The 17,343-nt window shown below is 31.9% G+C and overlaps 1 protein-coding gene across 1 annotated transcript; it reads right to left on the reverse strand.

Annotated features, from left to right (window-relative positions):
* Window positions 1-8,244: 8,244 nt before the first annotated feature.
* On the reverse strand, window positions 8,245-9,124 carry LOC140918766 (uncharacterized). The gene is made up of 3 exons (XM_073363562.1): window positions 9,010-9,124; window positions 8,655-8,896; window positions 8,245-8,550 (listed from the first exon to the last, which is right to left on the reverse strand). Exons 1-3 carry the CDS (start codon window positions 9,122-9,124, stop codon window positions 8,245-8,247), a joined length of 663 nt encoding a protein of 220 aa, XP_073219663.1.
* Window positions 9,125-17,343: the final 8,219 nt, after the last annotated feature.

Consider the following 17,343-nt stretch of genomic DNA (forward strand, 5'->3'; position numbering starts at 1 on the left):
TATTCCAGTGTTCTACACCTGAATTACTTTGAATTCTACCTTGGATCCCAATTGCAAATGCAAAGTCTAGTCTTGTGCATACTTGAGCATACACTAGGCTTCCAACAATAAAATCATATGGAATGTAAAACATTTGTTCCCTTTCAAAAACATTCTTTGGGTATTGGTTCAAATTGAACATATCACCCTTCACAATGGGTGCTACACTTGGTGAACAATTTTTCATTCGAAACCTTTCTAAGACAATTTTTCATCTGAAATCTTTCTAAGACAAACCCCTTATTTATTATTATTCTAGTGAAACCCTTCATCTTCCTTGCTCATCAGCTAAAAACAAGATAAATAGAAAAACACAAACCACCACCAAAAACGCAAATATGCAAACCTCCACCGTGAAACGCAAATGCAAACGAAAAACACAGAAACTGACAATTAGCACATTCTCATGATTGTAAGTCTTCATAGCCTTTATAAAAAAATATGTTTCATTATTTACATTGGTTAATCTTGACTACTTTTACTACTTTGAAGTAAGATAACAACTCTACTTTCATCACAATTTAGACATTAAACATCTCATCTTAATTTTGTAAGTCTGTAAAAAATTTATTAGAACAAATATTTGGATTGTTGTTTGCACGTCAACTCTACTATAATAATTATTTTTATGTTATTGTTTGTCATTGCATGTCAACTCTACTATAAAATTTTTATCAAAACAAATATTTGGATATGTTGTCAGAGGATAATGTTCTTCCTAATCAAACTTACGAGGCCAAATGAATAATGTGCTCTATTGGCATGAGTTATGATATGATTCATGTTTGTCCTAACGATTGCATTTTGTTTCGAAATAAATATGCATCATTAAAGGAGTGTCCTAAATGTAACACCTATCGTTATAAGAAACAATTGATTCTTGCATAATTCGTATGGTATTTTCTAGAATACCTAGGTTTAGGCGCATGTTTCGTAGTGAATAAGATGCAAAACATTTCACATGGCATGCTTCTGCAACCTGCAGATTCTCCAAAGTGGACGAAAGTTAATCATGATTATCTTGATTTTGGGAAAGAAACAAGAAATCTATCCTTGGTACTGTCTACTTATAGAATAAACCTACATGGTCTTCAAAGTATCTCACACAACACATGACTTGTGATTTTAGCAATTTATAACCTATCTCCATGGCTACGTATGAAGCCCAAGTTCATGATGTTGTCTGTGTTAATTTATGGGCCCAAACAACCAGGGAATGATATAGACGTACATTTGGCACCTTTAATTGATTATTTAAAGCATATGTGGGAGACAAGTGTGGATATATATGATGGACATAGGAAAGAACATTTTAACTTTAGGGCAATGTAGTTTGGCACTATTAATCATTTTTCAACATACGACAATCTATCAAGATATAACATTAAACGTCAGAAGAAATAAGAGCTCTTCTGTCATTGACGGGTCATCCAATATTTGTAAAATGAAGGTGAAGAAGAAGAAGTCATTTTTTTTTTTGAAATCATATTAGAAATCATTATATGTAAGACATTTTGTAGAAGTGATGCATATTGAAAAAAATGCATTTGATAGTGTTATTAGTACATCACTGAATGTACCTAGAAAGTCTAAGGACAACATAAATTAAAGATTTCACTTGATAAGAATGGGAATAAGAAGTGAATTAAGACCTGTGAAAAAAGGAAAACGAACATATCTGCCACCAATGGCTCATACTCTATCTCGAGTGGAGAAAATATTTTTCTGTAAGTTTCTTCATGAAGTTAGAATTCCAAAATGGTACTCTTCAAATATTAGAAACTTGGTATCAATTAAAGACCTTAAAGTAAGGAGTTTAAAGTCTCATGGTTGTCATGTTGTGATGGACATTGACTACCAATAGATATACGTTCCATTATGTTTCTTCTTTATGGTGATTTGCAGTAAAGTGAAAATATTGAATGGCTATGTGGTAAGTCGAAGTCGACCAGTTGGTTGCATTGTTGAACGATACATTGTAGAAGAAACTGATGAATTTTATATTGAATATATGTCTAGTGTTGAACCTATTGGACTTTCGAAGTCTCATAATTTGGAAAGAATAACAGGGAAATGGATAATTGAAAATGTAATAGTGACCATATCAAGGAGAGAATGGGAACAAGCACATTTATATGTTTATTAGTATATGGAAATACACAAGGAGTATCTAAGGAGTTTGAACCCGAATAAAAATAAAAATTTGATAGCACGAGAACATAATCGAAGTTTTATAAAATGGTTCAAAAATGAAAATTTTTCAATGGTGTCTATAGATGTTTCTTCAATTTCTAAAATATTGAAATGGTTAGCATATGATCCAAGTTTACAAGTATTTTCTTACCTCGGGTATGCAAATAACGGCTACACATTTTATACAAAAAAGCAAGATGATAGAAGTATTATGCAAGTTCCAAGGATAGAGACCCCAAATATGAAAATTTATCATAATTTGGGGTCATCTAAAAAATTTGGGAGTTAGATTATACAATGTTTCAAGTTGGTGTCTTTGGGTGCAAGTGGATTCAAAATAAAAATGATGTTCAAACTGATGAGTGATATTTTTTGCAGATGGATCTTAATAGAGTCGAGGTATAATGATGACCCTTTTATTTAAGCATCTTAAGCTAAACAAGTGGTGTATGTCAATGATCGTGCTAATATAAATTGGTCAATATAATAAGTGATGATAACAATAAATATGAAGATGATATTGATAGTGACCATGTTGATATTGAGGATGATCTTATTTTAACAACATCACAATCACTTAAAACTGGTCAAACTACATAAGATGATTTATATGTTAGAGAAAATCATGATGAGGGAATTTAGATCAATTCATCATTCCACATAATTAAGGGACAAACAAATCGTATTTTGATAGAGGAAACAAATATACCAACCTAAACATTGGTCGCGGTCATCTATACTTGCTTTGTAATTTTTGAACATATCAGTTATTTGTGACCCATTTTATTTTCACTTTTGTTGATTTTATTGAACAATATTTTTAGTTTAATAGTTGTATTTTTAGTTTCATATTATTTTAACATATATTTTTTGTTGTTGTAGATAAATGGTGTATTCTGATGCTGATGGTAATGAGTCTTCTTCTAATCAACTAAATGAATTTATACAAAAAGAGGAAAATGAGATTAAATGAGAGTTAACTATCATGCAAAAAATTGTTCGTGCAAGAGATAAAGGAATACAATTTGAGGTAGTTCAATAGTTTATTTAAAAGTCGATTATGTTGTCTGTTTTATACACACCTACTTACTTTAAGATTATAATAAGGTTGCTTGGAATGCACATGGTCAACTGATTCAGCCTAATGGTTTAATGCTAGTAAGCTACATTGGTGTCATGACTCATCAACATATTACAATTACTTATGATAATTGGAGGAATAAAGCATTGGAAGCCGTTTAAAATCTTATTTAAGAAGATATACAAGTATTAATTTTGTTTGTTGTAATTATTTGTTGTTTTCTGTTGTTGGCTTTATTCAAACATTTTGTATTTGTTATTTTTTTGCAGAGATCTTTCATAGTTGACAATATACGAAAAAACATATACTTATATGGTTGTTGAAAAATTGCATAGAGGTTTTCGAACTCTATTGACAAAAAAGTATCTTAATGATGCCGAAATAAATTTTAATGATCTTCCAAAACTTTATGAAAATCTGATATGGTTGGACGAATGGACAAATTTTAGAGAAAAACGGAAAAGCAAAGCTTTTCAAGTAAGATTAATTTTTATACAAGTGTGTCTTATGATATATTTATTCGTACAATATATAGTTTGGTATGACTGTTACTTATTTATACATAACTTATTAATTAGTTGATATGATTGTTGTTGACATATACTTATTAATTAGTTTGATATGAATGTTATTTTTTATCTTTATGAGCAACTTTCCACAATATATAAAGATAATGCTCTCTCATGATTCATATTTCTTACGTTCTATATAAATAAATAACATTCATATCAAACTAATTAATAAGTATATGTCAAGAACAATCATATCAACTAATTAATAAGTTATGTATAAATAAGTAACAGTCATACCAAACTATATATTGTACGAATAAATATATCATAAGACACACTTGTATAAAAATTAATCTTACTGGAAAAGCTTTATAAAAAATGTGTTCTTCAAGTATATGAACAATGTGTAAGCATATAATAACCCCAACTATAACACTATTTATTTATTTGTTAATGTCTTGTGAAAATGTTCATGATAAACTTATCTTTTTCATATTAATATATGTTAATTTGGAGACTTTATCTCATGGAATGACACAAGACACTGTTCATTGTAGGGACATAATCAATAAAGCATTAAATGTTCTTGAGTATTCTGGTCGTGTGAAGGGTAATGCCTTTGGAGCCAGTCCAAAAGATTATTACAGCCCTAAGCTGTTTATATAGGAAAAGAAATTACAATAGTAAAACTGAGTAATAATGACAGAATAAAAATAAACATAATAATATAAAATAAAAGAGAATAAAATCTAATTTCTCTCGATTCTTCAACACCCCCCCTCAAGTTGGTGCATAGATATCTATCATGCCCAACTTGGCTCTAAGTCGCTCAAAATTGGGTCTTGCCAAACTTTTTGTCAAGATATCAGCAGTTTGCTGATTGGAAGTCACAAATGGCAGACATATAACTTCAGCATCAATTTTTTCTTTTATGAAATGGCAGTCAATCTCAATATGCTTAGTTCTATCATGTTGTACAGGGTTGTGAGCTATACTTATTGTTGCTTTGCTATCACATAACAATTTTAAGGGTGGGGTAACTTTCATTTTCAGTTCGTCCAAGAGTTTACGAATCCATAAAAGTTCACAGATTCCTTGAGCCATTGCTCTGAATTCAGCTTCTGCATTGCTTCGAGCAACAACCCCTTGTTTCTTACTTCTCCAAGTAACTAAATTTCCCCAAACATAGGCACAATATCCAGTGGTGGATTTTCTATCAGTAATTGATCATGCCCAATCAGCATCTGTAAATATAGAGACTTCTCTGTCATTAGTTTTCTTGAAGCACAAACCCTTTCCAGGATTGGATTTCAAGTACCTTAAGATTCGATAAACTGCCTCCAAGTGTTCTTCATAGGGAGAATGCATGAATTGACTTACAACACTCACAGAGAAAGCGATGTTAGGTCTAGTGTGGGCTAGATAAATAAGTTTGCCGACTAACCTCTGGTATCTTTCAATCTCAACAGGAACACTGCCTTTCTCCCAAAGTTTAGTATTTAATTCCATAGGAGTATCTGCTGGTCTACACCCACTCATCCCAGTTTCTTCTACGAGATCTAGGATGTATTTTCTTTGAGAAACAACAATTCCCTTCTTTGAGCGAGCAACTTCCATACCAAGAAAATATTTAAGCGCGCCTAAATCTTTGATCTCAAATTCTTTAGTCAAATTTTTCTTCAATCTTTCCATCTCAACAATGTCATCTCCTGTGAGAATAATATCATCTACATATACAATTAAAATTGAAATTTTACCAACATTAGAGAACTTCATGAACATAGTATGGTCTGATTGTCCCTGCATATATCCTTGCCTTTTGACCAACTGAGTGAATTTTTCAAACCAAGCCCTTGGAGATTGCTTGAGACCATAAAGGGATTTTTGAAGTTTGCACACATTTGAACCAAATTTATCTTCAAAGCCAGGTGGGCTATCCATGTATACTTCCTCCTCCAAATCACCATTCAGAAAAGCATTCTTTACATCAAGTTGGTTAAGAGACCAATCTAAATTCACTGCTAAGGACAAGAGAACTCTAATAGTGTTTAATTTGGCAACGGGAGCAAAAGTCTCTGAGTAATCAATGCCATCTGTCTGAGTAAACTCTTTAGCAACCAAGCGTGCCTTGTATCTTTCAACTGTGTTATCAGAATTATATTTCACAGTAAATATCCATTTACAGCCAACAGTATTCTTTCCGGTAGGTAATGTCATGACTCTCCAAGTTTGACTCTTCTTAAGAGCTCTCATCTCCTCAAGAACAGCTTCCTTCCACTTTGGAATTTTTAGAGCCTCGTGTATATTTTTTGGAATTTCTACAGTAGAGGTAAATGCAGCAAATGAAGAAGACAATTTTGAGTATGACACATAATTAGACGAAGGATATTTAGTGCATGATCTAATAGGTTTTCTAATTGCAATAGGAAGGTCTAAATCAGGATACTCGACATGACTCTTAAGAATAGAAGAAAACTTACCTGTATCAAGATGATGTGTTGGCTTATCTATTGGTTCAGAATCTTGGAAGGGTCGGAGAATGGGTCCTTCATTTCTCTGTTTTTTGGTTTCTTCTTTCAAAGACATTTCCCTTCCAAGTAGGGTCAATTGTAGTAAACTTGCTTTGTGTCTCTTTATCTGAGTCAGTATGTTGTGGCATTTCAGGTGGTCCTTTATTATTATTGTGATCAAGAATTTGATCATTGTGATTTTCATTTGAAATTGTCGCCCCCGAATCTGTCGAAACCTCATTCATAAGTGGATTAAGTTTCAATATGGATTCTTGGGCATTTTCTTTTGGTGCATCAATATAAGTCTCAGAATTTTGTGAAAACACTATATCACTTAAAGTAATGATGTTTTCAAAAGTAAAAGATGAATCTTCCTTAAAATTTCCCCCCTGGAGATGAATGTCACTAAAAAATGGTTGATTTTCAACAAAAGTAACATCCATGGTTACAAAAATTCTTTTTGATTTTGGTTCAAAACACTGATACCCCTTATGAGTTGGAGAGTAACCGATAAACACACATTTTATTGCTCGTGGATCGAGTTTGTCAAGGTGTTTATGTTCATGAACAAAAGCAGTGCAACCAAAAACTTTTAGTGGCAAATCAGCAGAGACACTAGTCAATGGAAAATAATTTCGAAAAACATCAAGAGGTGTATGAAAATCTAAAACTTTAGATGGCATTCGATTGATTAAATATGATGCAGTTAAAACAGCTTCACCCCACAAATATTTTGGAACCTTATTTGCAAATAGTAAAGCTCTAGCAACCTCAAGAAGATGCCTATTCTTTCTCTCTGCAATTCCATTTTGTTGGGGTGTATTAACACAAGAACTTTGATGAACAACCCCATTTGCAAGAAAAAAATCGGACAAAAGTATATTAAAATATTCTTTACCATTATCACTTCTGAAGACTTGAATATTTGTTTGGTATTGAGTGTGCACCATTTTAAAGAAATTTTTGACAACCTGTCCAACTTCCGATTTTTCTTTCAATAAATAAACCCAACAAATTCTAGTATGATCATCAATAAAAGTTATAAACCATTTTTTATTAGAAAATGTGTTTATTCTATTAGGACCCCAAACATCACTATGAATAACTGCAAACGGTTTTGATTGTTTATATGGTTGTGTAGAAAAAGAAGAACGGTGATGTTTAGCAAATTCACAAGTTTCACAATGAAATAAAGATGGATCCTTCTTAGAAAATAATTTAGGAAACACATGTTTCAAATACGGAAAACTAGGATGTCCTAACCGTAAATGCCATAACATAATATCATCATTATTAGAAGAAACAAAAATAGATTCAAAGCAGGTACTTGTTTTTTGTTGGTCTTTAAAGTCGAGTCCATTGTCAAGATAATAGAGTCCTCCACTCTCCTTAGCATTGCCAATCATCTTCCCCTTGCTCAAATCCTTAAAAGTGCAATGAGAATGAAAGAAGTTAGCTTGACAATTTATATCATTTGTTAATTTAGTAATGGATAATAGATTACATGATTAATTAGGAACATGTAAGACATCTTTTAAGGTTAACTTAGGTGACAGAATAACAGAACCTTTCCCTGCAATGGCTGAAATAGAGCCATCTGCAATTTTAATTTTGTGGTTACCTGCACAAGGGCTATAAGAAGAAAATAGACTCGACTCCCCAATCATATGATCAGTAGCACCAGAATCAATAATCCAAGTATGGCTGGGAGTGACACTAAGTAGAGCAGTATTTGGAAAATTACCTCTCTAAGCTATAGAGCAAGAAGAAGTTTGAGACTCAAGAAGTTTGTACAATTGATCTAACTGTTCCTTGGTGAAAGGAGATGGGCTTGAAGGAGACTGCTTATCTTGATCAGATGTACCAGCTTGGAGCGCATGACCTTCGTTTCATTCTTTTTTCTTCCAATTTAGAGGTTTTCCATGGAGCTTCCAACATGTATCACGTGTGTTCCCTGGACGTTTGCAATGTTCGCACCATGGTTTCTGCCAGCGCTCTTCCCGTCTTCATTTTTTGTGACTAGGGCTGAGCTTTCAACCTCACCAACAGAAGGCGACTTACCCATCATAACACCTTGTCTCGCCTCTTCTCTTCTAACTTCTGAGAATGCTTCCCGAAGTGATGACAATGGGATCTTTCCCAATATTCTGCCTCGGACTTCATCAAGCCGCTTATTAAGCCCAACCAAAAACATGAATACACGGTCGTTCTCATGCTCTTAAGAAATAGAACACTGTCCTCACAACACTTCCAATGATCATCATAGCAGAGATCCAATTTTTGACATAGTGTCATCAACTCATTGTAATAGGTAGTGACATCTCTATCTCCTTGTTTGGTATGCCACAATCGTGATTTGAGATCGAAAATTTGAGAAGAATTCTGAATATTAGAATATGTTTCTTTGACAGCCTCCCAAACTTCCTTGGCAGTAGGCAAAAACATAAAAGGTTTTTTTATTGTTGACTCCATATTACTAAGCAACCAAGCAATAATAACAGAGTTCTCAGATTTCCAAAACCTGTATTTTGGATCAGTTGTGGCAGGCATTTGCACCTCTCCTGTTAGGAAACCATATATTCCCTTACCGTCTAAAATCAATTTCCATTTAGTTTATGGATTTTAACCTTGAGGGTATTAGAAGTTCCCTCATGGCCAAAAAAGTTGGAAGAACCATTCTGGCTGCTTAGGCCGTTGCCGCTGCCACTTATGGCGTTGTCTAAATTGTTAGGGTTGTTGACTACGTCTGATTTTTTTGCCAAACCATCGTCGTTGTCGCCGCTACCCATAAGGGCTACCTTCCATGGGGTATTGTGTGCCATTAGCTTTAGCTCAGTTGGTTAGAGCGCCAAACCCTAATGGTTGTGGAAAGGTTTACAGAACCCTAACCAGAGCTCTTGATACCATGAAGAAAGTAAAAGACAAAATACTTTCATATTTTATTATTACAGTCTTAAGCTGTTTATATAGGAAAAGAAATTACAATAGTAAAACTGAGTAATAATGACAGAATAAAAATAAACATAATAATATAAAATAAAAGAGAATAAAATCTAATTTCTCTCGATTCTTCAACAATTAACATCAAAAGGACAAATATCCAAGTAATGCGGAATAATTGGTTATGATACAAGATCTAATGGTCGAACTTCGTTACTTGTGAAAGAAGGATAACGATACAAATTTGTCAAAAAGTTGTCCTTAAAATATGCATACCCCTAGCGACAAAGTTAGCTCCACTCTTATTATTTTGAATAACCTTCCTGAGGTAATTAATTAATGAATTAATGTATTGCATTCTATTTATCTAGTTGATGATCATGTAACGAAAAAGTTCATTAATAGCTTTATATTAATTATTGATTTATGGGTATCTCGTCTTGTGTACTCTATTTGTCGTCTCTTACTTATTGTGTGGTTGGTAAAGGAAATATGTACAACATTTTGGGTACTACACCATAAAACCAGTCTCTGTTGGCTATGCAAGAGTCTCGATTGAAGTTGCTTTAGAATTGGATGCTCCATTGCCTATATCCGATGAAGTTGGAGATGCAAGGTTGGTGAGAGAGGCCATAGGATCTTATGTGGCATGGCCAATATAAAGATGCTAGAAAACACAAGAATGGATGGGTCACAACATTCAACTTACTATTAGAAGAGAATTATAAGAGGTAAGATTGAATCACAAAGACCTAACATTTGAGAGGTACAATGGGAATAAAGGAAACACATATATTTTATGCTAGTTCACAACAAACTGTTGCTACCTCTAGTCCTCCCCTTACAGAGATATTTTGCCTCAGTACAGTCGATGGCTTAATTCACTATTATCAATAAATAATTTTACACGTATTCTTAACTCTGCCTCTTCAGGCTTTTAGTAATTTTCTCTCGCCTCTCTAGGTTATCATTCTCATAACCTTTCTACAACATATTGGCATCATATTATTGAGATTCATGAGGGTCGTTGTACCTTTTCAGGTATCTCTTTGAGGATGACAGGGTTGTGCCACTATGGTGCTGATTTACATCAATCCTAGTTTATGTCTAATTTGACACTAAGTATGTTTCGAAGATTCTGACTCTGATTGAGAGGATGTTACATATTTAATCCTAGCGTGAGAAAATAAAGTTGCAGTTCAAGAGGAATCCCGAAAGCTGGCAAAAGCACGATTCATTAAATAAATCACATACTCAATGTGGCTCGCAAACTTCTTATGAAAGGACAAGAATTAAAAGAAAAGAGGGATTTGAAATGTGTTATATGTTTTAAATCTTTTTCACGTGGCTGAACTAAAGCAAAGAGACCTAAGCAATTAAGTAAGAACATAATGTAAAGAACACAACGATTTATCTGGTTTATCACCAATGTGTTAGCTACGTTCAGTCCCTTCTACATAAAGCAATTAATTCATTACATCACCAATGAATTTGAACTTTAACTTGAACACATTCCTAGTCACAATGATTTGTGTTCCATCTTCTCACGTCTATCTTAGTACCGTATAGTTGTTGAGGAAAGGCAACCACTATCGGGCTAGGTTACAATGTTCAATCAATGTCTTCTCAACTTCCAACTTAGTATCGTCAAGCCATTGAGGAAAACAACCACTATCGGGCATGGTTATAAACGGGTTCTAAATAACTCTTCTCTAGAAGATGTTTACAAGTAATCTCATCATTTTAGCACTTAGAATAAATTAATTATGCAGAGCAGGTGGATTTTGCAGTAGTTGTTGTATTTTGTAGTTTGATGTCTTCTTCAAGGAGGAAGCACATCCTTATATAGATATTTTTAGGATTTTTGGCCATTTGACACGATTGCACAAATTTGTATTAGTGATTCTCCATATCTTGACATGAAAAGTAGCATATGATGAGTTAATAAGAGGATACATAATCAGAGCATGTCTCATAGACCTTCATTAGAAAAAAAAAAAAAAACATATTCAGTGTGATTAGTAGAGGATACGCAGAGCTTTGTCTTCTTGGAGCAATGACTTTATCATGCTATTGACTATTATTAGGGCATATGACTTCTTCATAGCGTTGACTTCTTCATAGTGTTGATTTTTCTTTAAAGCATTGACTTTTCTTCAGAGTGTTGACTTTATCTAGAGGATATATAATAAATCAAAGTCAGGCAATTCAAACGCTTGGTGTGATTGTCAAAGATAGAGGTGATTACTTGATGGTCACGCTTATCAGAGACAAAGATTGTCGACATAAAACATGGTTGTATCCAACAGAGGCAACTAAAACAGAATACATCACCATAGTCAACCAATGCTTTCTTGGATTTTCAGAGTCAACCGAAGCTTGGAACAATAGAGTCACCACCAAAGGCGCGCGTTACCAGAATTATAATATAGAGTAGAAACATTGTCTTGGTTTCATTTGTCTTGGTCCGATCAACAGGGGATATAGCCGATCAATATAGGATATAACATGATATTCTACAAATTCACTTGCTATAGGAACTGCACGTTTAATTGAAACAATAGTGCAATAAATTATTCACTTGTTGGTCATGCTTATCAGAGAAAAATATTGTCGACATAAAACATGGTTGTATCCAATAGAGGCAACCAAAATAGAATATCGCCTGCATCACCATAGTCAACCAATGCTTGCTTGGATTTTCAGAGTCAACCGAAGCTTGCAACAATAGAGTCACCACCAGAGGCGTGTGTTACCTGACTTATAATGTAGAGTAGAAGCATTGTCTTGGTTTCCTTTGTCTTGGTCCGATCAACAGGGGATATAGCCGATCACCAGAGGATATAACATAATATTCTACAAATTCACTTGCTATAGGAAATACACGTTTAATTGAAACAATAGTGCATTAAATTATTCACACAACCAGATTTTGGTATCGTCAAAACAAGTACGATTTTGGTTCTTCAAATAAACTTGGTTCCAACAACCTCCCAATTTTTTATGTTAACAAACATCCATTTTTTGAACAATTTTTTATTTTAAATAAACCATTTCAGCAAAGCTCCCTCTACTCCCCCTTTGAGTATGCATATTTAATTCATAAGATGAAGGATATTCTGATAGAGTAAAAAATAGTTCCCTCAAATATATTTCCTAAAAAAATACATTCTCCCCCTTTTGTCATGGTTGTTCATGGTTGCCCCATGGTGATTCTTTCTCAAAAGTTGAAGCTCATGAAAAATGCTTTTAAAATATGGAAAAATGAGATTTTTGGTGATGTACATAAAATGGTAGCTACCGCTTACTATGAATTGGATTCTCTTCAACAACATATAGACAAGGTCACTTACTCAGAAGATCTACATGAGCGTGAACTAATTGCTCTGAAAAATCTTTCAACGTGGCTTATTTTTTAGGAAGAATATTGCGGTGATAAGGCTAGAGTTGGTTTACGCAAGGCGATAGAAATGATGGTTTCATAATGTTTCCATAATTGTTATGCCACTAAGCAAATGTATGTTCTTAAATCGGGGGTCGATATTATTTCAATTCAAGCAGATATTAAAGCTTATTTTCTCCAATTTTATCAACAATTATATGTTCTAGATAATCTTTGTTCTAGTCCAGGGTTAGTTTCTTGAGTTATTTGTTAGTTGGTTTTTGATGACGATAACTCTCTACTATTTCCCATCCCTTATTTGGATGAGGTGAAGTCAATTGTCTTTTCTATGAATGTCTCAGGTGCTCCTGGTGCTAACAAATTCATTGGTTCTTTCTTTCAACAGTTTTAGGATACTATTAGTTATGATGCTTATGCCTTTGTCCAAACAAAATCATTGGTTCTATCTTTTGTAATTGAATTCATGCAATTTTAAAGTCAGTAATGCTTTTCATTTTGGTAAATAGATATCCTATCAGATACTTTGCTTATAAGTGTGGGGTACAACAAGGAGTTCCTTTGTCTCCTCTTTCGTTTAGCTTAGCAAAAGATGTTCTTAGTATGAGTATCACCTTGTTGGTTTATTCATGGACCTTGAAACGTATGGTTGGACCTTGGAAATTTATCACTCCTTCCCATATTCTATATGAAGATATTATTATGGTGCTTTTCAAGGGCACACAATGTAACTTAGAGTTCCTCACGTAGTTGTTTCGTGAATACGTCGCTGCTCCAACATTTTACCTTAAGCTAGTATAAATTATTTGCATGTTCAATATCTACTAGATGAATTGAGGATATTAGTTCTTTTATGGGCTTCTAATCTGGATCGCTTCTATTTACTTGTTTGGGTGTCCCATTATTCCGCAGGATACCTAAGACTAGTTATTTGCAGCATATGATTGATCGTATTAAAAGTAAACTTTCTACTTGGAAGATATATATTTTATCAATTACGGGCGTGTTCAACTACTTTAAATCTAGGGATGTACATGGGTCTGTTTGGGCCATATTTGATCAAAATCAATATTCAAACCGCATAGGGGATTTCAATTTGGGTCTCAAATATAAATTGTCATTTACCTTATTGGGTCTATTTGGATCAAAATGCTTATTTTTGTTTTGGGTTGGGTTGAATCCTGGTTTACCCAGATAATTTTTTGTTTTTAAATCTTTTCAAAAATCACATTCTTAGCAAAAAAAAAAAAAAAAACTACCTTACCATATTTTTTCAAAAAAATTGTCGCGTCCAATTTATCTGCAAAAAAGGAGTTGCCACCAAACATGATATACATCCTGAAGATTATCATTACACAGTCTCTAACTTATCTTAGGTTACACTCAGTCCGGGTATTAAGCCCACTCATAAGTGTGTGAATTGTGTTAGGGTGTATAGAAAAGTAAATAAAATAATTCATCACAATGAAAATAAATTAACAAGACACATATAATTATATTCACATTATAGCAAAATAAATAAAATAATAGGGGTAATATAAATAAAATAATAATATAATTAATTAGATTGGGCTTGACTCTCAAAAGTCCCCAGTGAAGTCGTCAGCTGTCGCGTCCCGTTTGTCTGCGAAAAAGGAGTTGACACCAATTTTATTTTATTTTAAAAGGAAAAATTTGATAAAACCAAAAATAAAATTATTACACAACAAAATGGATTTGGGGATTAATTACGAACACAGAGATTAATATTACCCTACATCGTTCGTTAAAACTGTTACACTATAATTAATTATACATAAATTATTTATTTATTTAGTTACTTATTTTACCCCTAAAAGAATAATAAAAAATTAAAATAAATTACTTACATTCATAAAAGAAGGAAAAAATATATTTTTTTATTCATTTTGTTTGACAAGGGAAAGACCTTGCTCCTACATATCCCTTAGTACAATAAGGAAATCAAAACAGACGTAGTTATTCGATGGAAAATATTTATGTGTTGGCCGATTTTTATTATTACTCTATTTTAATTATTTTTTATTTACATACGTATCCAAAAATAAAAAAACATAATAATAATAATAATAATAATAATAATAATAATAATAATAATAATAATAATAATAATAATAATAATAACAAAAAAAAGAGGTGAGATGTTTGTTCGCGGATCATATCTTTTATTTTTGTTTTAAAATAAAGAAAAATTGATTTTAGTTAGAAAACAACGTAACGTCAATGTGGTGGTGGTAGTAGTAGTAGTAGTAGTAGTAGTAATAATAATAATAATAATAATAATAATAGTAATAATAATAATAATAATAATAATAATAATAATAATAATAATAATAATAATAATAATAATAATAATAATAATAATAAGAACAACAACAACAACAACAATAACCATAAAAAGAGGTGAGATGTCTGTTCACAGATTGTATCTTTTTATTTATTTTTTTGTTTTAAATTAAAGACAAATTGATTTTTGTTAGAAAACAAAGTAACGCAGTGGTATGTGAACGAAACAGATGGATGCGATAGTAAAATAGTATATTAAAGGATTTGCTCGTGCGTTGTCAGATCTATTGTTACACAAAAGCCAGAAATGATTGGGAGTGAGTGATGTGGCGCAGCGAGCGTAGATGAATTTCATCTGGCGACAACGACCATTAATTCTAATCCTAATGGAAAAACTATTTATTCGTTGTTATGATTATTTTTTTGAGTTATTTGTTAAAGACGTGATATGAGTTTTCTGAAATTTGTTTTCTTGGTAATTGGTTTATAAACATCAATTAGTGATATTTTTTTTTAGTATTTTGTGTTGAAAAGAAAACATTTTAGGAACAGACAACTTTAGAGAAATGAAAGATTAACACATGAGTTTATTTTTGCAAAAACAGAAAAAGAAAAAAGAAAAAAAAGAATATTTTTTAAAACGATCAATAAGAAAGTGATACCTTACTACTGAATTGGTTTTTGCTAGATTAGATTTTCTCCTCTTCTTTTGCCTATTATTCTCTCTTCTTTCTTTTATTTTTTGTGCTCTTAACAGTGTTCTCAATAGTGCTCCCCCCATTATATTGATTATTATTACCATTGAGTCATTTCTTATCAGTTTCTTTTCATTCAATTGATCATCATTATACTGAATTTTATTACCATTGATTCATTTCTTTTCGGTTTCTTTTCATTCAAATGATGACCATTATAATAATTTTTATTACCATCAATCCATTTTTTTTCATTCAATTATATAAGTTTTTTTTTTATGTTTTAGAAAATAGTAAAAATTTCTAAAAACGAAACAGACAAACAGAAACCAAAGGCATCCATGATTTCCTTTAGAGTTAATAAAGTGTGGTTGTGAAAACTTACGTATGCATAATTTTTTCTCGTGACAGTGGCGCGAACCGGCGATACAAAAGTTAATTGCATAATGCGTGTAAAAACAGTAATTATTGAGCAAAATATAATGACAAAGTAATTATTGGAGTTTCAATTTTGTTTTTAATAAAGAATTATAATTCTACCTTATTAATCAGTTTCAAACAATTGTAAACTATAATTCTACTAGAATATAACCTGCGCATTGCGCGGGATATATAAACTTTAACATATTAGTATTATTGTGAATAAGATTTTAAAATTTCAAAAATTAGATAATTTATTCATTTTGTTTTTACAGTATTTTTTCCAATTGAGTTTATTTGAGTAATTATTATATATGAGTTAACAAACACACATTTAAGAATATGTAAAATATTTTGCAAAGCGTAATTGTAACTAATTCATATATTTAGTATTAGAAATCTATAGTGAAGATCATACTACAAACAAAATTCATAAATTAAATTTAGTGTTAAAAATCTTAATAGTATTTTAATAAATATTAAAATATGTAATTATCTACCATAAAATCAGATTAGTCATGCTCTTTTTTTGTGTTGTCAGATCAAAATTTATTGTCGAAATATTGTTAGAAAAATATAAAAATTATTTTGTTATTTAGTATTCATTTCATTCTAATCTTGTCAAAGAAATGACAAATCTAAATTCAAATATTTTGAGTATGAGACTTCTATTCAACATGACTTGAGAATTTTCACATGTATGGTTGGGTAAAGGTAAAACAAATGTAAAAACTTAAAATTGGTAGTACTTTTAAAAAATTTGACAACATAAAACATCTCCGTAAATAAACAACAAATTTTGAATCTAAATATTAAACATTATTCTTTTATCTATAAATGATAAATAGTTTTCACCCGAATACACAATAATAACACTCATATAAAGTTAAATATGGACTATCTTCTTTGTCTTTTGAGGAGCCAATATACTTTGATATCGTAGATGAGATCAAATATGTCTGCAAAAACAATACTCTAACTAAGAACAATCAAGGTTTTGAGAAAAATAAACAAATAAGTATAATATGTTACAAAATACCACTTACTCAAAAGCTATTTGTGCAAACAAAAAAAAAAAGAAAAGAATTTTCCAACTATATCTACTTCTTTAAAAATAATTTGGATGCAAAGAGATTTCCTTTTGATAATGTGGGGCTGTGAAAAACTTACGTATGCCGAATGTTTTCTCGTGGTAGTGGCGAAACTGCGATATAAAAGTTAATAGCATAAGGCTGTCAAATCAAAGTTA

This window comes from Cicer arietinum, chromosome 7 (genome assembly GCF_000331145.2).
Source record: "Cicer arietinum cultivar CDC Frontier isolate Library 1 chromosome 7, Cicar.CDCFrontier_v2.0, whole genome shotgun sequence".
NCBI lineage: Eukaryota > Viridiplantae > Streptophyta > Magnoliopsida > Fabales > Fabaceae > Cicer > Cicer arietinum.

Coding starts and splice junctions, on each gene's coding strand:
- LOC140918766 (XM_073363562.1), bottom strand. CDS start 9,124: ATGGGTAGCGGCGACAACGACGATGGTTTGGCAAAAAAATCAGACGTA. Junction 8,897..9,009: donor CGGCCTAAGCAGCCAGAATG/GTTCTTCCAACT, acceptor GTTTCCTAACAG/GAGAGGTGCAAATGCCTGCC. Junction 8,551..8,654: donor CCAAACAAGGAGATAGAGAT/GTCACTACCTAT, acceptor ATTTCTTAAGAG/CATGAGAACGACCGTGTATT.